General features: G+C 33.1%; 1 protein-coding gene across 1 annotated transcript; it reads right to left on the reverse strand.

Annotated features, from left to right (window-relative positions):
- Positions 1–2,312: 2,312 nt before the first annotated feature.
- LOC143238069 (POU domain protein 2-like) lies at positions 2,313–21,851 on the reverse strand. Its single transcript, XM_076477998.1, has 6 exons — positions 21,721–21,851; positions 19,490–19,567; positions 14,524–14,688; positions 13,012–13,185; positions 9,404–9,524; positions 2,313–5,889 (listed from the first exon to the last, which is right to left on the reverse strand). Exons 1-6 carry the CDS (start codon positions 21,778–21,780, stop codon positions 5,318–5,320), a joined length of 1,170 nt encoding a protein of 389 aa, XP_076334113.1. The 5' UTR covers positions 21,781–21,851; the 3' UTR covers positions 2,313–5,317.
- Positions 21,852–22,183: the final 332 nt, after the last annotated feature.

The following is a 22,183-nucleotide window of genomic DNA, read 5'->3' on the forward strand; positions in this document are numbered from 1 at the left end:
TTAGTAACCTTATTGTAATGTTATTATTAGCTTCATTGTAGTGTAGAACTGTAAAGAAACATTTGTATAAATGTTATTATTTATTGTATTAGAACTGTAAAGAAACATTTGTATTGTATCATAGGATCAGAAAAGAAATATTCATATAGATATTATTATTAACCTTATTGTAGTGTGCTGCTGGTAAAGAAACGTTTATACAGATATTATTATTAGTCTTATTGTAGTATAGGACCAGTATAGAAACGTTTATACAGATATTATCATTATTAGCCTTATTGTAATATAAGGGCAGTAAAGAAACGTCTACATACATATTATTAGCCTTATTATAGTGTAGGGCTGTTAAAGAAACAATTATATAGATATTATTTTTAGTCTTACTATAATATAGGACCAGTAGAGAGACATTTATATATATATTATCAGCCTTATTGTACTATACGGTCAGTAAAGAAACATTTATATAGATATTATTAGCCCTATTGTAGTATATGGTCAGTTGAGAAACTGATATAGATGTTATTAGCTTTATTGTAGTATACAGTCAGTAAAGAAACATTTATATAGATATTATTATTATTAGCGTAATTGTAGTATAGGATCAGTAAAAACATTTATATGGATATTATTATTAACCTTATTGTAGTGTACATTTGTATAAATATTGTTATTAGCTTTATTGTAGTATAGGGCCTGTAAAAAACATTTATATGGATATTATTATTAACCTTATTGTAGTGTACGGCTAGTAAAGAAGAATATATATAGATATAATTATTAGCCTTATTGTAGTGTAGGAACTGTAAAGAAACATTTGTATAAATATTATTATTAGCTTTATTGTAGTATAGGAACAGTAAAGAAACGCGTATGTAGATAATTAAACATTTAGTAGGGCCTGTAAAAAACAATATAAATATTATTAGCTTTATTGTAGTATAGGAACAGTAAAGAAACATTTGTATAAATATTATTATTAGCTTTATTGTAGTATAGGAACAGTAAAGAAACGCGTATGTAGATATCATTATTATTATTATTGTAGTCTAGGGCCTGTAAAAAACATTTGTATAAATATTATTAGCTTTATTGTAGTGTAGGAACAGTAAAGAAACATTTGTATAAATATTATTATTAGCTTTATTGTAGTATAGGAACAGTAAAGAAACATTTGTATAAATATTATTATTAGCTTTATTGTAGTATAGGAACAGTAAAGAAACATTTGTATAAATATTATTATTAGCTTTATTGTAGTGTAGGGCCTGTAAAAAACATTTATACAGATATTATTAGCTTTATTGTCGTGTATGGCCAGTAAAGAAACGTTTATATAGTTATTATTATTAGCCTTATTGTAGTGTAGGATCAGGAAATAAGCATTTATATAGACATTATTATTAGCCTTATTGTAGTATAGGACCAGAATAGAAACGTTTATACAGATAGTTTTAGCCTGATTGTAGTATATGGTCAGTTAAGAAAAACTGATATAGATATTATTAGCTTTATTGTAGTATACGGCCAGTAAAGAAACATTTGTATAGGTATTATTATTAGCGTAATTGTAGTATAGAATGAGTAAAGAAACAATTATATAGATATTATTATTAACCTCATTGTAGTGTACGGCTAGTAAAGAAGCATTTATATAGATATTGTTATTAGCTTTATTGTAGCACAGGGCCAGTAAAGAAACGTTTATATAGATATTATTATTAGCCTTATTGTAGAGGGCCAGTAAAGAAACGATTATATAGATATTACTATTAGCCTTTTTGTTGTATAAGGTCAGGAAAGAAATATTCATATAGATAGTATCTTGGCCTTATTGTAGTATAGGGTCAGTTTATATTATAGCAAAGCTGTTGTGTCCACCATGAAGAATCAAACCCCAGATTTTAGCTAAGTACGTAAGGTATCTGCTGTCCCGGTAAAGAAACATTTATAAAATGGTTATTATTAGTGCTGTTGTGAAATAATATGACACTAATATACGAGAAAAACTAAAGTGCGGTTTGCCTCCAGAAGTCATGTACCACAACACTGAAATGTTGTAAGTTCTTGATATAAAGATAGTTTCAACCATTAGTTAGTATTACACTCCCAGCTGATCTCAAGTCTGTTATTGTTAACAGAGACACTGTTATGTTCTACTTATTGGAAGACCCGTAGCACAGGTAGGCCAGTGAATATAGATTGGTAAAAATATATTTGATCATTCTTATTATGAATAAGTAGCATATTAACTACCATTGAAACCCGGGTTTATCTGTTCTGACAGTGTAAAAAAAAACATTACACCAGTATCACTATCCATAATTTATTTTATTGAAGCACAAATTCCTGGTCGTGGGTTCAAACATCTTGCTCTACATATAAAGATAGTGCTCCAATGTTAAATGAGGAAAAAAAACAAACCACAAATTGCCAGACCTGAGAGAGAAATGGAACATTTCTTTACAAAATTGACAAAAACATAATTTACTGAAAACGTGAAACCTTCATTTCAGAAATGCACATTAAAAATAATATAAAAACTGTTAACTGTATACCAAGGTATTATCACTTTTCATTCAAGAGTCTGTCATGCGTACTAGATCACTATTACCAACCTTTGTCAAACTGAGGCCCACTACTTAATTATATGATTTACTAGATTACTGATAACTCATATTTGTCAAACTAAGGCCCACTATTTAATAACAAGATTTACTAGATTAGGGGTTACCCATATTTGTCAAACTAAGGCCCACTATTTAATAACAAGATTTACTAGATTAGGGGTTACCCATATTTGTAAAACTGAGCCCCACTATTTAATAACAAGATTTACTAGATTAGCGGTTACCCATATTTATCAAACTGAAGCCCATTATTTAATAACAAGATTTACTAGATTAGTGGTTACCCATATTTATCAAATTGAGGCCCACTATTTAATAACAAGATTTACTGGATTAGGGGTTACCCATATTTATCAAACTGAAGCCTACTCTTTAATAATAAGATTTACTAGATTAGTGGTTACCCACCTTCATCATACTGAGGCCCACTATTTAATTATAAGATCGTCAGTCAGAGGTGTAGAAACCAAATTAAAGGTTGAGGGCCCCAAGGTTTGTTTGACTGAGTGAACGTGCACCACAGGCGCACCCGTTACTTACAGCCTAACTTCAGGGCTTAACGTAAGACCCTGGACGTTCTTGGGTTCTGCATTTTATGTATTCTCCTGTTTTTGTGAGAGTACGTTTTACTGGGACGCACTGAGAAGTGAGAGGCCACACCAATCCCCTCTCTGTAAATCCAGTATAGGTTTATAAAAAGACTAAATTGAAAGGTAGATAGACCAGTTTCATATGTAAATATTCGGTCGTAAAGTATCGAACACTGCATTTTAATTTCTTTAGAAAAATTAGAATCATGAAACAATTCAAGTTATAACGTGCAAGGCAGATGCTTCAAACAATTTTTAAAGCCTGGATAAATGAAATGAACAAATCTTCCCCATATTATGCATGGGAAGTAATAATTAGAATAATATTTGTTATAAAAATAATAACGTTTCCTGGTTTCTTTTTCCATTATTGTATTTCAGTTATTAAAAAACAACAACAATATATTGAAAATAATAACAAAAATAAATCACTTAAAAAAAGATATAATTTATCATTTATTAATGTTGGGATTATTTTGACAATAAAGTTAGATAAACAATAACATTTTTTCTCCAAATAACCATCAATTTATTTTTTATTTCAGCCAACGTGGTACTATTTAGGACTGGTAACACGAGTTGTTGGCTGAAATGATTTTATTACCTCTATAATTATTTTCTGTTGTTGTTTTTATAACGTTACTGTCAACATATTTAAATCCGCGCAGCGTACACTTTGAGTTCTGAAAAAGAATAAATATTATTTAAATTGTAGATTAAATTTACGTTGTTGTCGTTACGTGTAAATCTACACATTGAACTAGTTTTTCAAGACCAGATTTTTTGCATCATAAATCCAGAGACTTGCTACTGAGCTAAGGGGTAGATTAACCACTAATAAAGTCCCAAAGCGAACAAGTTACGAGGGTATTTCATGTTTTCTTCCTTAATAGCGCAGATAGCCTAGTTGCTTTCCGCCATAAAACACCAAATTTTCTTAATGTGTAAATCAGTCAATAAACACAGAGACAAACTTCATCTAGCAGTACAAAGTTTAACATGTTAAACAAGAATCGTTGCATATTATAAGTTTCTAAACCCATAAAGATATATTTAATCCAATAAACAATAACTTAAATTCTTGCTTTAAAGTTTATGACTTTCTTTAATGTGTGTATGATCTGACGTCTTATCACTTGTTTCGGTAATATGAGGTTCGTGTCGAACTATAGACCTTTTCATACCTCATTAAAATCAATAATTCAAAAGATACTTCAAACAAATCATCGTTTAAAAAACGAAAGTGTTGCAATAAACTCACGTTCAGTTATCTTATTGTCCTCAGAAATTTCATAAACTTGTTTTTATACCGTGAAGTATATTTATTAAAGGGGTCGTGGATGACAAACGTTTCGGAAACGTTGCCATATACATGTAGTATAGTTGTGCATATTTTATTTGGTAAACGTTTATTGCGAATTCTAGAACAAGTTAGGTTAAAACACAACGAAAAAGTTCAACGCACAGTTCTTATACTGTCAATATTTGACACGTAGGTAGTATAAACTTGTATTCTATACTCAATGTGTACCAACTGAAAACCAAAACTTAAAGTAACATTCAAACGTTATTATATTAAAATAACATTAAAACATAGTCCATTTAAAATCAAATATAATTATTTATCTCTAACTCCAACAGTTTTAACATTGTTTAACAGAGCCACGCCTACAAGTGACATTCGGTTTCAGATTGGGTACAACAGAACCAAACAACCAATAACTTTCCAGAAAGGTGAATTTTTTTACTCCACGTTAAGATATAACTAATAACTCTATAAACGATTACCAACAATTTCCTGACTATTACACACTGAGGAAGATATTCCAGACATTTTCTCACTCGTGCTATAAAGGTATATTTACATCTTCAGTTTTCTCAGGATTGTATCATATTTAGAAACAGTTTACTCATTTTGTTAGGCTAAACAAAGGATATTAATATCTATGTCTACCTTTATTGCAGTCTTAAATATCAGATCACTTATACTGTCCTGAAGTCCCAGTTTTCTATTTGTAAGCATTATGGTATCTCACACACTAGATGCCCAGAGATTACATAATACAAATTTCCTGACTCAAGGGGTTAAATCAGTCACTAGTAATATACCAACTCGTGATTTCGATCGGAACCTGAACATAACGAAGATGATGTGATGTTGGTCATACGAGGAACCGATCTTGAACAGTCTGAGATACATTCAGGATGTGGAGCAGCAGGAACGGGTGACGTCACATTTACCGGAGATGACGTAGCTGCTACTACGGTGGACTGATTAAGCCTCTTTAATTTCTGTCTCCTATTACAAAACCAAACCCTAACAACTTCTTTCTGCATTGACAAAGATTCAGCCAACTTACCCAGATTCTGTGAGGTAGGTTTTTGGTTCTTTACAAAAGCCTTTTCTAAAGCTAGGCGCACATTTGCGTCAATACTAGTTCGTCTCTTTCGTCGACGTGAGATTGTTTCTTCTGAGGATTCTGATAGAGGTGAAAGATTTTTGTTGAAAGAGCGGTCGACATCTTCTAGCCATCTCTGAATAAAAGGTTTTATCTTAAACATGTTCTTGAAACTCAGATTAAGAGCTTCGAATCGAGAGATTGTAGTTTGGCTGAAATCCTTTCCATAATATCTTCCTATTGCTAATCCAACATCTGCTTGTGTAAACCCTACACGTATAAGAAAACAATATTATCGTGACAAAAATGTTTATTAGACTACGTTTGGATATAACGCATTGCCTTTTAAATTCCTCAACCGAAATATATGATTAACAAATAAACCCAGACATTAACATCCATTATTCGCATAGAGGTCATGTTAATATATCAACCTGTTGATTATGGAAAACGTCAGGTTAAACCAGAGACAAAAAACACAAACATAATACTTAAATACAGTGGTACCTCGGTTCTCGAACGACTCCCTTCTCGAACAATTCGGTTTTCGAACATATTGTTTGAGAAAAAAAATATCTCGGTTGTTGAACATAAATTCGGTTCCCGAACCAAGCTGTCGTGGCCCGAACCCCCGAAATAATCCTACTGATGACCCGAACGACCTTTTGACCATTTTCGGCCCGCGCCAAGCTTGACCAACTGTCACTCAGTCCATACCCCCGTTAAAATCTGCTGTGAACGTTCTCGTGTTTCTTTTTGTTGTTGTTTTTCTAAATATTCTGACTAAATAAACCACCATGGGGTCAAAGAAGGATAATGAAAGCAGCAAACCAAAAAGAAAAGTTGTTAGAGCCACAATAGAGGTGAAAAAAGATCTCATAGCAAATTTTGAGAATGGTGTTCACGTGTCTGACCTTGCTACACAGTTTGGTATGGCGAAGTATACAGTCTGTACCATACTGAAAAATAAAGAGGTCATCAAAGGAGCTGATGTTGCAAAAGGAGCGACACTGCTCACAAAACAAAGATCACAAACAATGGATAAGGTAGAAAAACTGTTGTTGATTTGGGTAAACAAAAAACAGTTAGCTGGTGATAGCATTTCTGAGACCATCATTTGTGAGAAAGCAAAGCAGTTACGTGCTGACCTCCTGAAAAACACCCCTGGAACGAGTGCTGATACAAGTGATGACATGGGGAGGGTGCCAGGCAGAAACAAACCTCATTAGACAAGTTTTTAGTGAGAAATAGGTCCAGTGAGTCTCAAACAGGTTGTAGTGGTGCAAAGAGACAGAAAAGAGAAAGAACCCCAGAAGGAGAGTTACCTAACGTTTTATGGAAGTGACTCTTCCAAACAATAATAACCCTCCTACTCTCTACGTTCCTCACCACCTTTCACTTACACCATCAGCTCTCCTCAGCACAGGTAAAGTGCAGTTAAATTTTCATTTATTGTTTTTTTATTGTGTTTATAGTTTTTGTGGTTGACTTTATATGCATGTAAGTATTATTATACAGGTATAAATAAGCAATATTTTTACTTAAAATGCTTCATAATGCGTAATTTTGGAGGTCTGTAACAGATTAATTTAATTTACAGTATTTCTTATGGGAAAAATTGATTCGGTTTTCGAACAGCCTTCTGGGACGGATTAAGTTCGAGAACCGAGGTACCACTGTATTTCGCAGTTGTCTGGTCGGTTTTGTGTATACAGTCACTGGTTGTTAAATACCACCTGATGTAGAAAATGAAGTAACAAAACCAACGGTTTCTTTAAAACTAATGTTACTGGCATTCAAAACATATATTTCCAGTGTTGAACATAATCTTCCTCCAAGGTGCTGCCCCTACAGAATCCTTATCACATGCGTAAAGATCTCAAAGTATAATAGTGTTCTCATCAGGTTACATATATTATGTTCCAAGACGGCGATGTCCCCTTATGAAAACTTGTAACACATACAGGATAGCCCTCTGTATTCAGGACTTGTGACACACATTTTACAGCAAAGGCAGTTTTCTTCTTGAAAGGAACGTGTCACACTTATAATCATCGAGTAAGTTACCATTCTACAAGAGATCACACTTATAATCATCGAGTAAGTTACCATTCTACAAGAGATCACACTTATAATCATCGAGCAAGTTACCATTCTACAAGAGATCACACTTATAATCATCGAGTAAGTTACCATTCTACAAGAGATCACACTTATAATCATCGAGTAAGTTACCATTCTACAAGAGATCACACTTATAATCATCGATTAAGTTACCATTCTACAAGAGATCACACTTATAATCATCGAGTAAGTTACCATTCTACAAGAGATCACACTTATAATCATCGAGTAAGTTACCATTCTACAAGAGATCACACTTATAATCATCGAGTAAGTTACCATTCTACAAGAGATCACACTTATAATCATCGAGTAAGTTACCATTCTACAAGAGATCACACTTATCACACGTAGTTACTGTCTCTACAAAAAGAACTCGTGAGACAACAAATGTTCCCTCATGGAAGTGTTTCCATGTTAGAAAAATACGGTGTTAAATAAGGAATGTTAACTCCTTTGTAATGATTAGTTCTTACAGCTATAGCATTCCAACAGGTTTCACCTCCCATTACCAACTCTTAGGGTACCTATTATTTTACAAACAAATAGTGATACTAGCTGTCATACTGTGACAACCCTACAAGCATTGTCTTGTTATAACATGTAGACTACGGTCACGTTGCTGGACAAGTTAAAGAAATTCAAATGACTACTGTCATGTAAACGTTCAAGTGCGAATAAATGTCGGACTTTATTTGGAATTTTACAATCACGCACGAGAAATCCATCAAAAACAAACAAAACAGTGATATCGTTTCAAAACTGTTACCGACCGATAAAAATATCCATTTAAAACAACTGTCTGCAAACAGAAGAAATATAAAGACTTGTGTACAAAATGGGTGATCAAGACAATACATAATCTGTGTTATTATTACTTCACTTATCGGATACATGCCCTTTATAAAATTAAATTGTTATAAAGGACTATGTGTTATTTTAAGGAACTGATAGCTTATCGATTATAGACAAACAACACTAGCACACTCATTAGCCTAATCTAACAATCGATTGGTGTTTTTATATTCTCACAATATTTATTTAATCTCGTGGCTTGCCCATGAAGCAACGTAAATCTGGAAGTCAAAAACAACGCAAACAACCAAATTAAAATGTTAAAAGTACAGTCTTATAACTCTATCTTGCCATTGAATCAGTGACTGATCGTGCTCAGGGTTGTATCATTACTATAGGCTATGTATTTGATTGTGAAAATTGATTTGCCAATTAACTGTTGTTATTTTTAAAAGTTGTTTTTCTGGTCATGAAATAAAAGTTCCTTAAATGTTAACGAAGATAAATCTGCTATTATTTTAATGATTTTTAAATAAACTATTAGTGATTATAAGTGGATCAAGTTAACACAAGTTATTATAAGACAAAACATTTGCAGTAAACAAAAAAAAATATTTTTTTTTCATGTAATCTAACATATTATGTACACCATACTAAGAATTCATGCTCAAATTAACTGTTATTTAACGCAGAAATAAAATTCAAGTTACGCATTAAAGAAGGACTGATATTACTATTATGTTTCATTAGGCCTAGGTAAGCCTAACGTTAGGCTATGAATATGGATATACTTATACTTACGGATATACTGATCGATATACTTACTATAGGTTTTTAAAAGTGCACATTACACACGCATACTTACCAAACATTATTCTCTTCTGCTTAAATGTTTTGGCAAAATCTTCCAAATCTTTTAAAGCTGGTGTCTCCTCAGGACGGGCCTCGTTCGACCGAAGTTTTAAAGGAAATCTTGGCGTATCAATCTGTGAAAAATACTGTCAGCAGGGAACTTGTTCTAAACTATACTCATTGAAATTACGCACGATAAAAGCGTAAGTTCATATTTCACAATGAATAAGATATTTATTTAGTAACATCAAAAATTACTGTAATGACGTATGAAACATTTTGTAACTCGTTTGAGATAATGGTCTGATTTGAAAACCGTCTTATTTCGTCACTTACGATGTGGCTTTAAAAAATATAAATTTAGAATCAAATCTCAGACTATTGCGCAAAAAAATGAATCATTAAGTTCGTAAAAAATAAATATCAATGTACACTTTAACATTTTTTAGAAAAAAAACAACTAAAAATTTGTATTTTCAACTACACTGCCAAACACTATTTGTAATTTTTACATTTTATACATATAACGTGAGGGCATTATTTCAAAACTACCTGAAAATAATTATTGTACGTCTGGTTGGGGATGTTAATGTGGTCCAGCCATAAAACTACACTATTTAAAGCGTAGTAATTTATACTGCACTAGATCAACAGGTCTTTATGGAGTACAGGAGACTATTAAGTTTTAATATGTCGTTTGTTTGTTTTTAGAGAGACAGATTGAGTCATAAGCTGTGCCTACTGCAAGGAATCGAACCCTATATTGTGAGTTCGTAAACTTATCATTGTCCCAGCGGAGAATGCTTTTTATTTGTTTGAAATTATAAAGAGCAAGGTTAAATTGGTCTGTTTGATGTCTACCACAAAAAACCGAGCGTCGAATTTTTGTGTTGTGAATCCGTAGACTTACTGTAGTCACATCGGAGACCCATTTGTTGTGTACACTGCGGGAAATTGAACTCTGGGTTTTGTCATTGTATGTCCATACACTTGCTTGTGCCCAAATAAAGGACTTACCGTTGCATCTACTGCGGTGATCCGAAGGCCGAGTTTTAGCGCTTTAAGTCCATAGACTTTTCGATATTTTTTTTCGAACATATTGTTTGAAAAAAAATGTCTCAGTTGTCGAAAATAAATTCAGTTCTCGAACCAAGCTGTCGTGGCCAGAACCCCTGAAAAAACCCTAATGATGACCCGAACGACCCTTCGACCATTTTCGGCCTGCGCCAAGCTTGCCCAAAACATTTTACCTGCACTTGTTGTTCAGTCCACACACCCACCGCTGTGAACGTTCTTGGTTTTTTCTTTTCTTTCTTTTTTTATTGTTGTTTTTTTTCTTCTAAATATTCTGATTAAATAAACCACCATGGAGTAAAAGAAGGATAATGAAAGCAGCAAACCAAAAAGAAAAGTTGTTAGAGCCACAACAGAGGTGAAAAAAGATCTCATAGCGAAGTATGAGAGTGGTGTTCACGTGTCTGACCTTGCTACACAGTTTGGTACGGTGAAGTCTACAGTCTGCACCATACTGAAAAATAAAGAGGTCATCAAAGGAGCTGATGTTGCAAAAGGAGTGACAGTGCTTACGAAATAAAGATCACAAACTGTGAAAGAGATAGAAAAACTGTTGTTGATTTGGGTAAACGAAAAACAGTTAGCTGGTGATAGCATTTCTGAGACCATCATTTGTGAGAAAGCAAAGCAGTTGCATGCTGACCTCCTGAAAAATACCCCCTGGAACGAGTTCTGATACAAGTGATGCCTTTAAGGCTAGTAGGGGTGGTTTGAAACATTTAGGAAGAGAAGTGGCATACATAGTACGGTGAGACATGGGGAGGGTGCCAGTTCTAACATAGACGCTGCTGATAAATTTGTCAGGGAATTTAAGGACTTTGTAGAAGTTGAGGGTTTTATTCCCCAACAAGTGTTCAACTGTGATGAGACAGGCCTCTTTTGGAAGAAAATGCCAAAGACGACCTACATCACCAAGGAGGAGAAGTCATTGCTAGGACACAAGCAAAGGCTTAAGTTTTAAGTCCTCACTTGCATTACTACATAACAATAGAGTTAGCCTGGACGGCTAACAGTAAAGCATGGGTAACCAGGCATTTTTTTATGGAGTGGGTCCATGAAGTGTTTGCCCCATGTGTAAAGAATTACCTCACGGAAAAACATTTGCCACTCAATGCCCTTCTTGTGATGGACAATGCACCTGCTCACCCACCAGGCTTGGAGGACGGGTTGGTGGAGGAGTACAGTTTTATTACGGTGAAGTTCTTGTCCCCTAACACGACTCCTCTCATTCAGCCCATGGACCAGCAGGTCATATCGATCTTTAAGAAACTCTACACCAAAGCACTGTTTCAAAGGTGCTTTAAAGTGACCTCTGACACGGAGGTAACCCTCAGAGAGTTCTGGAAAGATCATTTTAATATCCTCCATTGCTTGAGGATCATAGACAAAGCCTGGAGAGAAGTGTCTTTGAGGACCATGAACTCAGCCTGGAAGAAATTGTGGCCAGACTCAGAAGCAGATAGAGACTTTGAAGGCTTTGAGGCTGAGCCTGTTATCGAGGATATTGTCTCAGTAGCCAAGGTATGGCTTGAATGTGAGTGGTGATGATATGGAGGAGTTGGTGGAAGACCACAACACTGAGCTCACCACGGAAGAACTCCAAGACCTTCAAAAGAGCAGCAACAGAAGGCAACTGAGGAAGTGTCTTCAGATGAGGAGGAGGGAAGGGAGGATGTTCCTAGTTCACTAATCAAGGAAATGTGTGGAAAACGGGGAGAGTTATAAAGTTTTGTGGAAATATTTCACCCTGACAAAGCTGTAGCAAACCGAAACATAAACCTTTTCAATGACAATGCCATTTCTTACTTCAGACACATTTTAAAATGCAGGCAGAAACAAACCTCATTAGACAAATTTTTAGTGAGAAATAGGTCCAGTGAGTCTCAAGCAGGTTGTAGCGGTACAAAGAGACAGAAAAGAGAAAGAACCCCAGAAGGAGAGTTACCTGATATTTTTATGGATGGTGACTCCTTCCAAAGAATAATAACCCTCCTACTCCCCACGTTCCTCACCACCTTTCACTTACACCATCAGCTCTCCTCAGCACAGGTAAAGTGCAGTTAAATTTTCATTTATTGTTTTTTTTTATTGTGTTTATAGTTTTGTGGTTGACTTTATATGCATGTATGTATTATTATACAGGTATAAATAAGCAATATTTTTACTTAAAATGCTTCATAATGCGTAATTTTTGGAGGTCTGTAACAGATTAATTTAATTTACAGTACTTCTTGTGGGAAAAACTGATTCGTTTTTGAACAGCCTTCTGGAACGGACTAAGTTTGAGAACCGAGGTACCACTGTATCCTACAAAAAACAAATTAACAATTTTAAAATGCTAGTGTTTCCCAGTGAAGCAGATAAGTAATAACTTTCCAGTATAAACAGATAAATATTCAACACAATTCAAATTACAATAACTATTAACGTTTTCATATTAATATTATGAAAATATTACACATCGCACATACTGTCGAATACGGTATTTGGATGTGAAATGCAAACAAAAATACCTTTTTTAGTTCTAAAAAAATTCAAAAATCAGACCTTGGCTTGTAGCGCCTCCTGTGGTTGGCATGACAACAATTTGTTGGATCCTCCGATTCTCTGGGGAAGAGTTTGATGTCTGACAGGGACATCAACTCGTGGGTTCCCAGAAGGAGAACAAACCTGATTGACTTGTGACCGTACTTGTTCTGACGACTGTTCCATCAAAAGATTCTAGGGATATTTTTAAAACATGTTTCGATCAGTTCATGATTCGTCAAATCAGATAAATAACGTTCTTAATAGAACAACATGACTTTAATGTTTTAGAAATCATACGAGTAACCTTTTTTAATAAAACAACGTGATTTCAAGGTTTGAGAGATTTAACGTAACACTACCCTAATCGTACAACGAACTTTAACTTTTACGACGCACTGCTTGAAAACGCAGAGAGATTTCTTGGCAACGGGATACGAACCTTTGATCTTTTGATCCACAGGCTGACACGACAACCACAAGTAAATTTCATGTACAGTAACATGGTTGGTACATATTAACGTCTAGTTACTAGGGCACATGGCTCGTGATTTATAGGTTTAATTCTCTCAAGCGAACATGCTTGTCTCCTCAATCGTGAGACCGTTATAATGTTGCTGTCATTTCCACAAATCGTTGGTAAAAGAGTAGTCTAGAAGTTGGTGGTGAGCAATGTAAACTAATTGTCTGTCTTTCCTCTAGTCTATTTCTGCTAAATTAGGGACGGCTAATGCAAATAGCTCTCGAGTAGTTTTACGTTGAATCCAGAAATCAACAAACGATCAAATATATATTACCACATAAATATGTGTTCAGTGTGTTTCAACAGAAGATATAATAGCATACAAGTTCAGTATACTATTAGTAAATAGGGTCTAGCTAGACTGAAACATAAAACACAACCATTGTTTTGTTTTTGAATTTCGCGCAAAGCTACTCCAGGACTATCTGCGCTAGCCATCCCTAATTTAGTAGTGTAAGATTAGAGGGAAGGCAGCTAGTCATCACCACCCACCTCCAACTCTTGGGCCACTCTTTTACCAACGAATAGTGGGATTGACCGTCACATTATAACACCCCCACGGCTGAAAGAGCAAGCATGTTTGGTGTGACCTGGATTCAAACCCACGACCCTCAGATTACGAATCGCACGCCTTACGCGCTAGGCCATGCAAAAACACAACCAAGTACCTGTTATGGTAAAAATTGTTCGGTTTAAACAACTATTGGGTTTTTACGTGTTTTGAAGACAAACCTTCGGTCAGTTCGAAGAACAGAGTTCTTAATAAAACCCACTGAAGAAGTAACTGGATATAAAAGAATAGCCAAGTATTTGTTTGAAACATTGGTAGAAATGAACTTCAATTATGAGTAACAAGAAACCTTATTATGGTCGACTAACATATCCTTTTATATCAGTTCTTATGAGTGATGTGAAACTGTATAATAGGCCCTCCAACATATCCTTTTATACCAGTCCTTATTGGTGACATGAAACTTGTTGTGTGTAACTCAGATAATCCAAACTATTACCTGAATCTCAATGAATAGCTGTGCTTGAAAACTGGCAGATGGCAGATGGCTGAACTGCGACAAAAGAAATTGTCCCAAACTCTGAAGATGGCGTTGTTGAAGCTGTAGTTGGGAAAGTTCTTGAGGGATTGGCTGATCGCTAGAAACACTTAAACCTGGAGGAAACTAAAGGATAAAAACACATTATTTCACCTGTACAAGTTTTATTAAACTATGTCGTTCACAATGAGGTGGCACACATATCTGTAAAAACTGGTACGAATAAGATATATATATTGATATTGATAACAAATGGGTTTTCACGTCACCCAGAAGAACGAAACGACGACACAAGCGACGACAATTTCAAATTAAAGTAGTTCGTTTTCAGTTGTTTCTTCTATAACAGTACATCATGACCCAAATTAAAGTAGTTCATTTTAAGTTGTTTCTTCTATAACAGAACATCATGACCCAAATTAAAGTAGTTCAATTTAAGTCGTTTCTTCTATAACAGTACATCATGACCCAAATTAAAGTAGTTCATTTTAAGTCGTTTCTTCTAAACCAGTACATCATGACCCAAATTAAACTAGTTCATTTTAAGTCGTTTCTTCTATAACAGTACATTATAACTTAAATTAAAGTAGTTCATTTTAAGTCGTTTCTTCTATAACAGTACATCATGACCCAAATTAAAGTAATTCATTTTAAGTTGTTTCTTCTATAACAGTACATCATGACCCAAATTAAAGTAGTTCATTTTAAGTCGTTTCTTCTATAACAGTACATCATGACCCAAATTAAAGTAGTTCATTTTAAGTTGTTTCTTCTATAACAGTACATTATAACCTAAATTAAAGTAGTTCATTTTAAGTCGTTTCTTCTAAAACCAGTACATCATGACCCAAATTAAAGTAGTTCATTTTAAGTCGTTTCTTCTATAACAGTACATCATGACCCAAATTAAAGTAGTTCGTTTTAAGTCGTTTCTTCTATAACAGTATATTATAACCTAAATTAAAGTAGTTCATTTTAAGTCGTTTCTTCTATAACAGTACATCATGACCCAAATTAAAGTAGTTCATTTTAAGTTGTTTCTTCTATAACAGTACATAATGACCCAAATTAAAGTAGTTCATTTTAAGTCGTTTCTTCTATAAGAGTACATCATGACCCAAATTAAAGTAGTTCATTTTAAGTTGATTCTTCTATAACAGTACATTATAACCTAAATGAAAGTAGTTCATTTTAAGTTGTTTCTTCTATAACAGTACATCATGACCCAAATTAAAGTAGTTCGTTTTAAGTCGTTTTTTGTATAACAGTACATCATGACGCAAATTAAAGTAGTTAATTTTAAGTCGTTTCTTCTATAACAGTACATCATGACACAAATTAAAGTAGTTCATTTTAAGTCGTTTCTTCTATAACAGTACATCATGACACAAATTAAAGTAGTTCATTTTAAGTCGTTTCTTCTAAAACCAGTACATCATGACCCAAATTAAAGTAGTTCATTTTAAGTTGTTTCTTCTATAACAGTACATCATGACCGAAATTAAAGTAGTTCATTTTAAGCTGTTTCTTCTATAACAGTACATCATGACCCAAATTAAAGTAGTTCATTTTAAGTTGTTTCTTCTATAACAGTACATTATAACCTAAATTAAAGTAGTTCATTTTAAGTCGTTTCTTCTAAACCAGTACATCATGACCCAAATTAAAGTAGTTCATTTTAAGTTGTTTCTTCTATAACAGTACATCATGACCCAAATTAAAGTAGTTCATTTTAAGTCGTTTCTTCTATAACAGTACATTATAACCCAAATTAAAGTAGTTCATTTTAAGTCGTTTCTTCTATAACAGTACATCATGACCCAAATTAAAGTAGTTCATTTTAAGTCGTTTCTTCTAAACCAGTACATCATGACCCAAATTAAAGTAGTTCATTTTAAGTCGTTTCTTCTATAACAGTACATTATAACCTAAATTAAAGTAGTTCATTTTAAGTTGTTTCTTCTATAACAGTACATCATGACCCAAATTAAAGTAGTTAACTTTAAGTCGTTTCTTCTATAACAGTACATCATGACCGAAATTAAAGTAGTTCATTTTAAGCTGTTTCTTCTATAACAGTACATCATGACCCAAATTAAAGTAGTTCATTTTAAGTCGTTTCTTCTATAACAGTACATTATAACCTAAATTAAAGTAGTTCGTTTTAAGTCGTTTCTTCTATAACAGTACATTATAACCTAAATTAAAGTAGTTCGTTTTAAGTCGTTTCTTCTATAACAGTACATTATAACCTAAATTAAAGTAGTTCGTTTTAAGGTGTTTCTTCTATAACAGTACATCATGACCCAAATTAAAGTAGTTCGTTTTAAGTCGTTTTTTCTATAACAGTACATCATGACCTAAATTAAAGAGGTTCATTTTAAGTCGTTTCTTCTATAACAGTACATCATGACCCAAATTAAAGTAGTTCATTTTAAGTTGTTTCTTCTATAACAGTACATCATGACCCAAATTAAAGTAGTTCATTTTAAGTCGTTTCTTCTATAACAGTACATCATGACCCAAATTAATGTAGTTCATTTTAAGTTGTTTCTTCTATAACAGTACATTATAACCTAAATTAAAGTAGTTCATTTTAAGTCGTTTTTTCTATAACAGTACATTATAACCTAATTTAAAGTAGTTCGTTTTAAGTCGTTTCTTCTATAACAGTACATTATAACCTAATTTAAAGTAGTTCGTTTTAAGTCGTTTCTTCTATAACAGTACATTATAACCTAAATTAAAGTAGTTCGTTTTAAGTCGTTTCTTCTATAACAGTACATCATGACCCAAATTAAAGTAGTTCGTTTTAAGTCGTTTTTTCTATAACAGTACATCATGACCTAAATTAAAGAGGTTCATTTTAAGTCGTTTCTTCTAAACCAGTACATCATGACCCAAATTAAAGTAGTTCATTTTAAGTCGTTTCTTCTATAACAGTACATTATAACCTAAATTAAAGTAGTTCATTTTAAGTCGTTTCTTCTATAACAGTACATCATGACCCAAATTAAAGTAGTTAACTTTAAGTCGTTTCTTCTATAACAGTACATCATGACCGAAATTAAAGTAGTTCATTTTAAGCTGTTTCTTCTATAACAGTACATCATGACCCAAATTAAAGTAGTTCATTTTAAGTCGTTTCTTCTATAACAGTACATTATAACCTAAATTAAAGTAGTTCGTTTTAAGTCGTTTCTTCTATAACAGTACATTATAACCTAAATTAAAGTAGTTCGTTTTAAGTCGTTTCTTCTATAACAGTACATCATGACCCAAATTAATGTAGTTCATTTTAAGTTGTTTCTTCTATAACAGTACATTATAACCTAAATTAAAGTAGTTCATTTTAAGTTGTTTCTTCTATAACAGTACATCATGACCCAAATTAAAGTAGTTCGTTTTAAGTTGTTTCTTCTATAACAGTACATCATGACCCAAATTAAAGTAGTTCATTTTAAGTCGTTTTTCTATAACAGTACATTATAACCTAATTTAAAGTAGTTCGTTTTAAGTCGTTTCTTCTATAACAGTACATTATAACCTAATTTAAAGTAGTTCGTTTTAAGTCGTTTCTTCTATAACAGTACATTATAACCTAAATTAAAGTAGTTCGTTTTAAGTCGTTTCTTCTATAACAGTACATCATGACCCAAATTAAAGTAGTTCGTTTTAAGTCGTTTTTTCTATAACAGTACATCATGACCTAAATTAAAGAGGTTCATTTTAAGTCGTTTCTTCTATAACCGTACATCATGACCTAAATTAAAGTAGTTCATTTTAAGTTGTTTCTTCTATAACAGTACATCATGACACAAATTAAAGTAGTTCACTTTAAGTCGTTTCTTCTATAACAGTACATCATGACCCAAATTAAAGTAGTTCATTTTAAGTTGTTTCTTCTATAACAGTACATCATGACCCAAATTAAAGTAGTTAATTTTAAGTCGTTTTTGTATAACAGTACATCATGACCCAAATTAAAATAGTTCATTTTAAGTCGTTTTTTGTATAACAGTACATCATGACCAAAATTAAAGTAGTTCATTTTAAGTCGTTTCTTCTATAACAGTACATCATGACCTAAATTAAAGTAGTTCATTTTAAGTCGTTTCTTCTATAACAGTACATCATATAATATTTTGTTTGATAATAAATCAGATTATAAGGTTATGTTTAATGAGGATATTAATTAGGTACAAAATGTTTAGACTTTAGGCTTACATAATCCCCAAAAGCGGACATAAGAAGGGAAACGGAAGATATTCTCCAGTATCTGTATGTATACGAACTCTGTTGTTTTGGAAACAGAAATCTTGCCTGTGTTTATTTATGTTATTTACGTACATGTGGTGATGTGGTTTATCTGTCTATCTGTTATACATATAATTAAGTTGTGATTGTATTGTGCCCATATACAACACTGGTAAAATTTAAATCTTTGAGCACGATACTGGTGGTGCTTATTAGGCTTAAAGAGGGTTTCACTTTATTTATTTTAAACGTATCGTAAATTTTCGAAAACAGTTTTAATTGTTCAGTTAAAGACACTTTACTCAACATTCTTGATGAATAAACAAATACAATGTTACTGTCATGTTTACAAACTGTTAAACCCCTTTATTGCTCATTGTTACCTTTGACTGAAACAGTTGACAACAGTGTTTACTCTCAAATTACCTATTGTCCCGCGGAACTTTGTATTTTGTACTTGTTACACAGACGTATGTTTCAAGAATGTTTATGTTTTTTTCACTTATTTTATAGGTACAATACAGTTATTTGTTCAGCTAGACATTAACTGATAACTGTGTTAAATAGTTTCAGATAAACTATTTCATTAAGCTAACTTTTCTGTTTTGAGGTTGATCATTAATTAATGGTGAAATACAGGTATATTAATATAATTAATTTAACAACTTACCTTCCCTGCTTGTAGCTGCTGTAGTAAGGTTGTTGGTGTTAGAAATTGTGAATGGCCATAAAGACTGATCGCAAGTAACTAACAGAAACAAAATAATGAAACTGGAAAATCTACGGTGTCTCATCTTCAGTGGTAACATATATTTACAAATATGCAATTACAAATTACTTGACTTGACTTAAATAAAGTAGATGGCGTTACAAGCACTAAGCAGAAAATAACATAATTGCAGAGACGATTGGTGTGGGTTCATATTTTCGTCACTAAGACATGTGCTAGGTAACAATAAGTTTCAATTTTCTATTTTGATGAAAAAATAGATAACTTAAGATGGTCGAACTGTTATATACTTTATCTCAATTAAAGTTGTATCATCTATACCAGCTGTCTCTGCAATTAGTTGTTTACTTGAAGTGGATTTCTCGTCACCACGAATATAACCGTGTCGTTTAGATTTAGGTAGTTATATAAACAAACAAATCACATTTTACACCTTAATAATGTATTACGTTAATGTATTTCGACTCTCAAAGTTAAATGTTCCTATACACACAGAATGACAAATTATTGTTGTGTAGCATCAATACAGTGCCAGTACCATGATAAGTCTTTCTCAAGACTGTGTAAAATCAGCACAGTGTCAGTACCATGATCAGTCTTTATCAAGACGGCTTACAATCAGCACAGTGTCAGTACCATCATCAGTCTTTATAAAGACGGTGTAGATTCAGTATAGCGTCAGTACGATGATCAGTCTTTATGAAGACGGCGTAACATCAATAATGTGTCAGTACAATGATCAGTCTTTATAAAGACGGTGTAGAATCAGTATAGCGTCAGTACGATAATCAGTCTTTATAAAGACGGTGTAGAATCAGTATAGCGTCAGTACGATGATCAGTCTTTATAAAGACGGCGTAACATCAATAATGTGTCAGTACAATGATCAGTCTTTATAAAGAGCATTGACCACGATAGAAAATATGGAATCATGATAACTGTTAAAGATATCGAATTCTGATAATTATTGCAAGAGTTGGATAATTAACTAGGACAAAATCTGACTTCTCTTATATCATATACATTTTTCTAATCGTGTTTTTTCAGTGATTCATCAGGTGTTGGTAGCCACTGTTTTTATGAGTGACAAACGTATTTTCTTTTGACTGCCACCAATGCAGAGCTGGTCAAAGAAAAGGTACTTCATAACGACACTCTTATTAGAGTAACTTTTATTATTAAAGTCATTTAAAAGTGTAAGAAATGGTTCTTAACTACTGCTGTACAGACTTCAGAAGGTGCTGTGAAATATATTCTACACTCTCTGATTAGGGTTTGCATGTACCATGTGGTCTCGCTGTTAAAACTTCTGACATGTGAAGAAAGGTAGTTACGACATTTTAACATTCAATGGTTTAGCTTCAGACCTTCCTTTTGCAAATTTGAATCACATTATATGTAATATAGATATATATAAATCGTACACGGCTATTTGAATCACATTATATGTAATATAGATATATATAAATCGTACACGGCTATTTGAATCACATTATATGTAATATAGATATATACAAATCGTACACGGCTATTTGAATCACATTATATGTAATATAGATATATATAAATCGTACACGGCTATTTGAATCACATTATATGTAATATAGATATATATAAATCGTACACGGCTATTTGAATCACATTATATGTAAGTTTCCCGTACAATGTCGAGAGACAAACCTAACAATCCTTACTAAAGATCATTATACAGTTTTCACTTGTTTAGGCCAGGTGGCTAGAGGGCGCTTGACTCGTAATCTGAGGGTCACGATTTCGATTCCCCGACACACCAAACATGCTCGCCATTTCAGCCGTAAGGGCGTTATAATGTGAGTGTCAATCCTACTATTAGTTGGTAAAATACCAGCTCAAGAATTGGTGATGACCAGCTGCCTTCTCTCTAGTCTTACACTGCTAAATTAAGGACGGCTAGCGAAATGAGCAGGACATGTGAAGTAAAAGTGAGTCAAGAAAGACAAACACTTAGTCCTTAGTTGTCAATAGAGTTTTAGTATTGAAGGATTGAGTAGAAAACGAGAGAACGGAGAAATTATACTGTAAAGAATGACAATAGTTCTAAATAAACAGGATTAACTTTATTCTAATTCACAGACAAAGATTTTGTAAGATTAAAAAAGATCACCATTTATAAAGACAAGAATAAACAGTACCTGACTTAACGACATCTGTCGTATTGCTGCTACAGCTGCTAAGGAAGACATGTTTATCATAGGAGATGTAATGGTGGATAATTCGGTGAATGCTCTTACTGGAAAAGGTTTAGAAAGCTTATCGGTTGACGGCCGTTTCTTAAGAGTTTTGAATGATGTCGGTATCTTCAAGTTCGTCAGACAAGACCTACCGCAAAGACAGAAAACTTTTACCACATATAACTGAGATCTAATTTGTAAAAATATCTTACCGAGAGATCCTGGGAAAAAAATAAAAGATATGTAACTATTTCAAGAGATTTAATCGAGTAACGAACGTTATCCTCATGTCTTTAAAATATAGCAAAAGTTACAAATCATCAAAGTTCTTGTAAAAGATCTCAGAAACAAAATAGTCTTCATACTTGAATTTATAATGAAACATACTTAGTCTTCAGTAACCAAAATATTCACTGAAAGATAG

This window comes from Tachypleus tridentatus, chromosome 13, assembly GCF_004210375.1.
Source record: "Tachypleus tridentatus isolate NWPU-2018 chromosome 13, ASM421037v1, whole genome shotgun sequence".
Lineage (NCBI taxonomy): Eukaryota > Metazoa > Arthropoda > Merostomata > Xiphosura > Limulidae > Tachypleus > Tachypleus tridentatus.

Coding starts and splice junctions, on each gene's coding strand:
- LOC143238069 (XM_076477998.1), bottom strand. CDS start 21,780: ATGATAAACATGTCTTCCTTAGCAGCTGTAGCAGCAATACGACAGATG. Junction 19,568..21,720: donor GACAGATGTCGTTAAGTCAG/GTACTGTTTATT, acceptor TGTTTCTGTTAG/TTACTTGCGATCAGTCTTTA. Junction 5,890..9,403: donor GCAGAAGAGAATAATGTTTG/GTAAGTATGCGT, acceptor TTATACGTGTAG/GGTTTACACAAGCAGATGTT.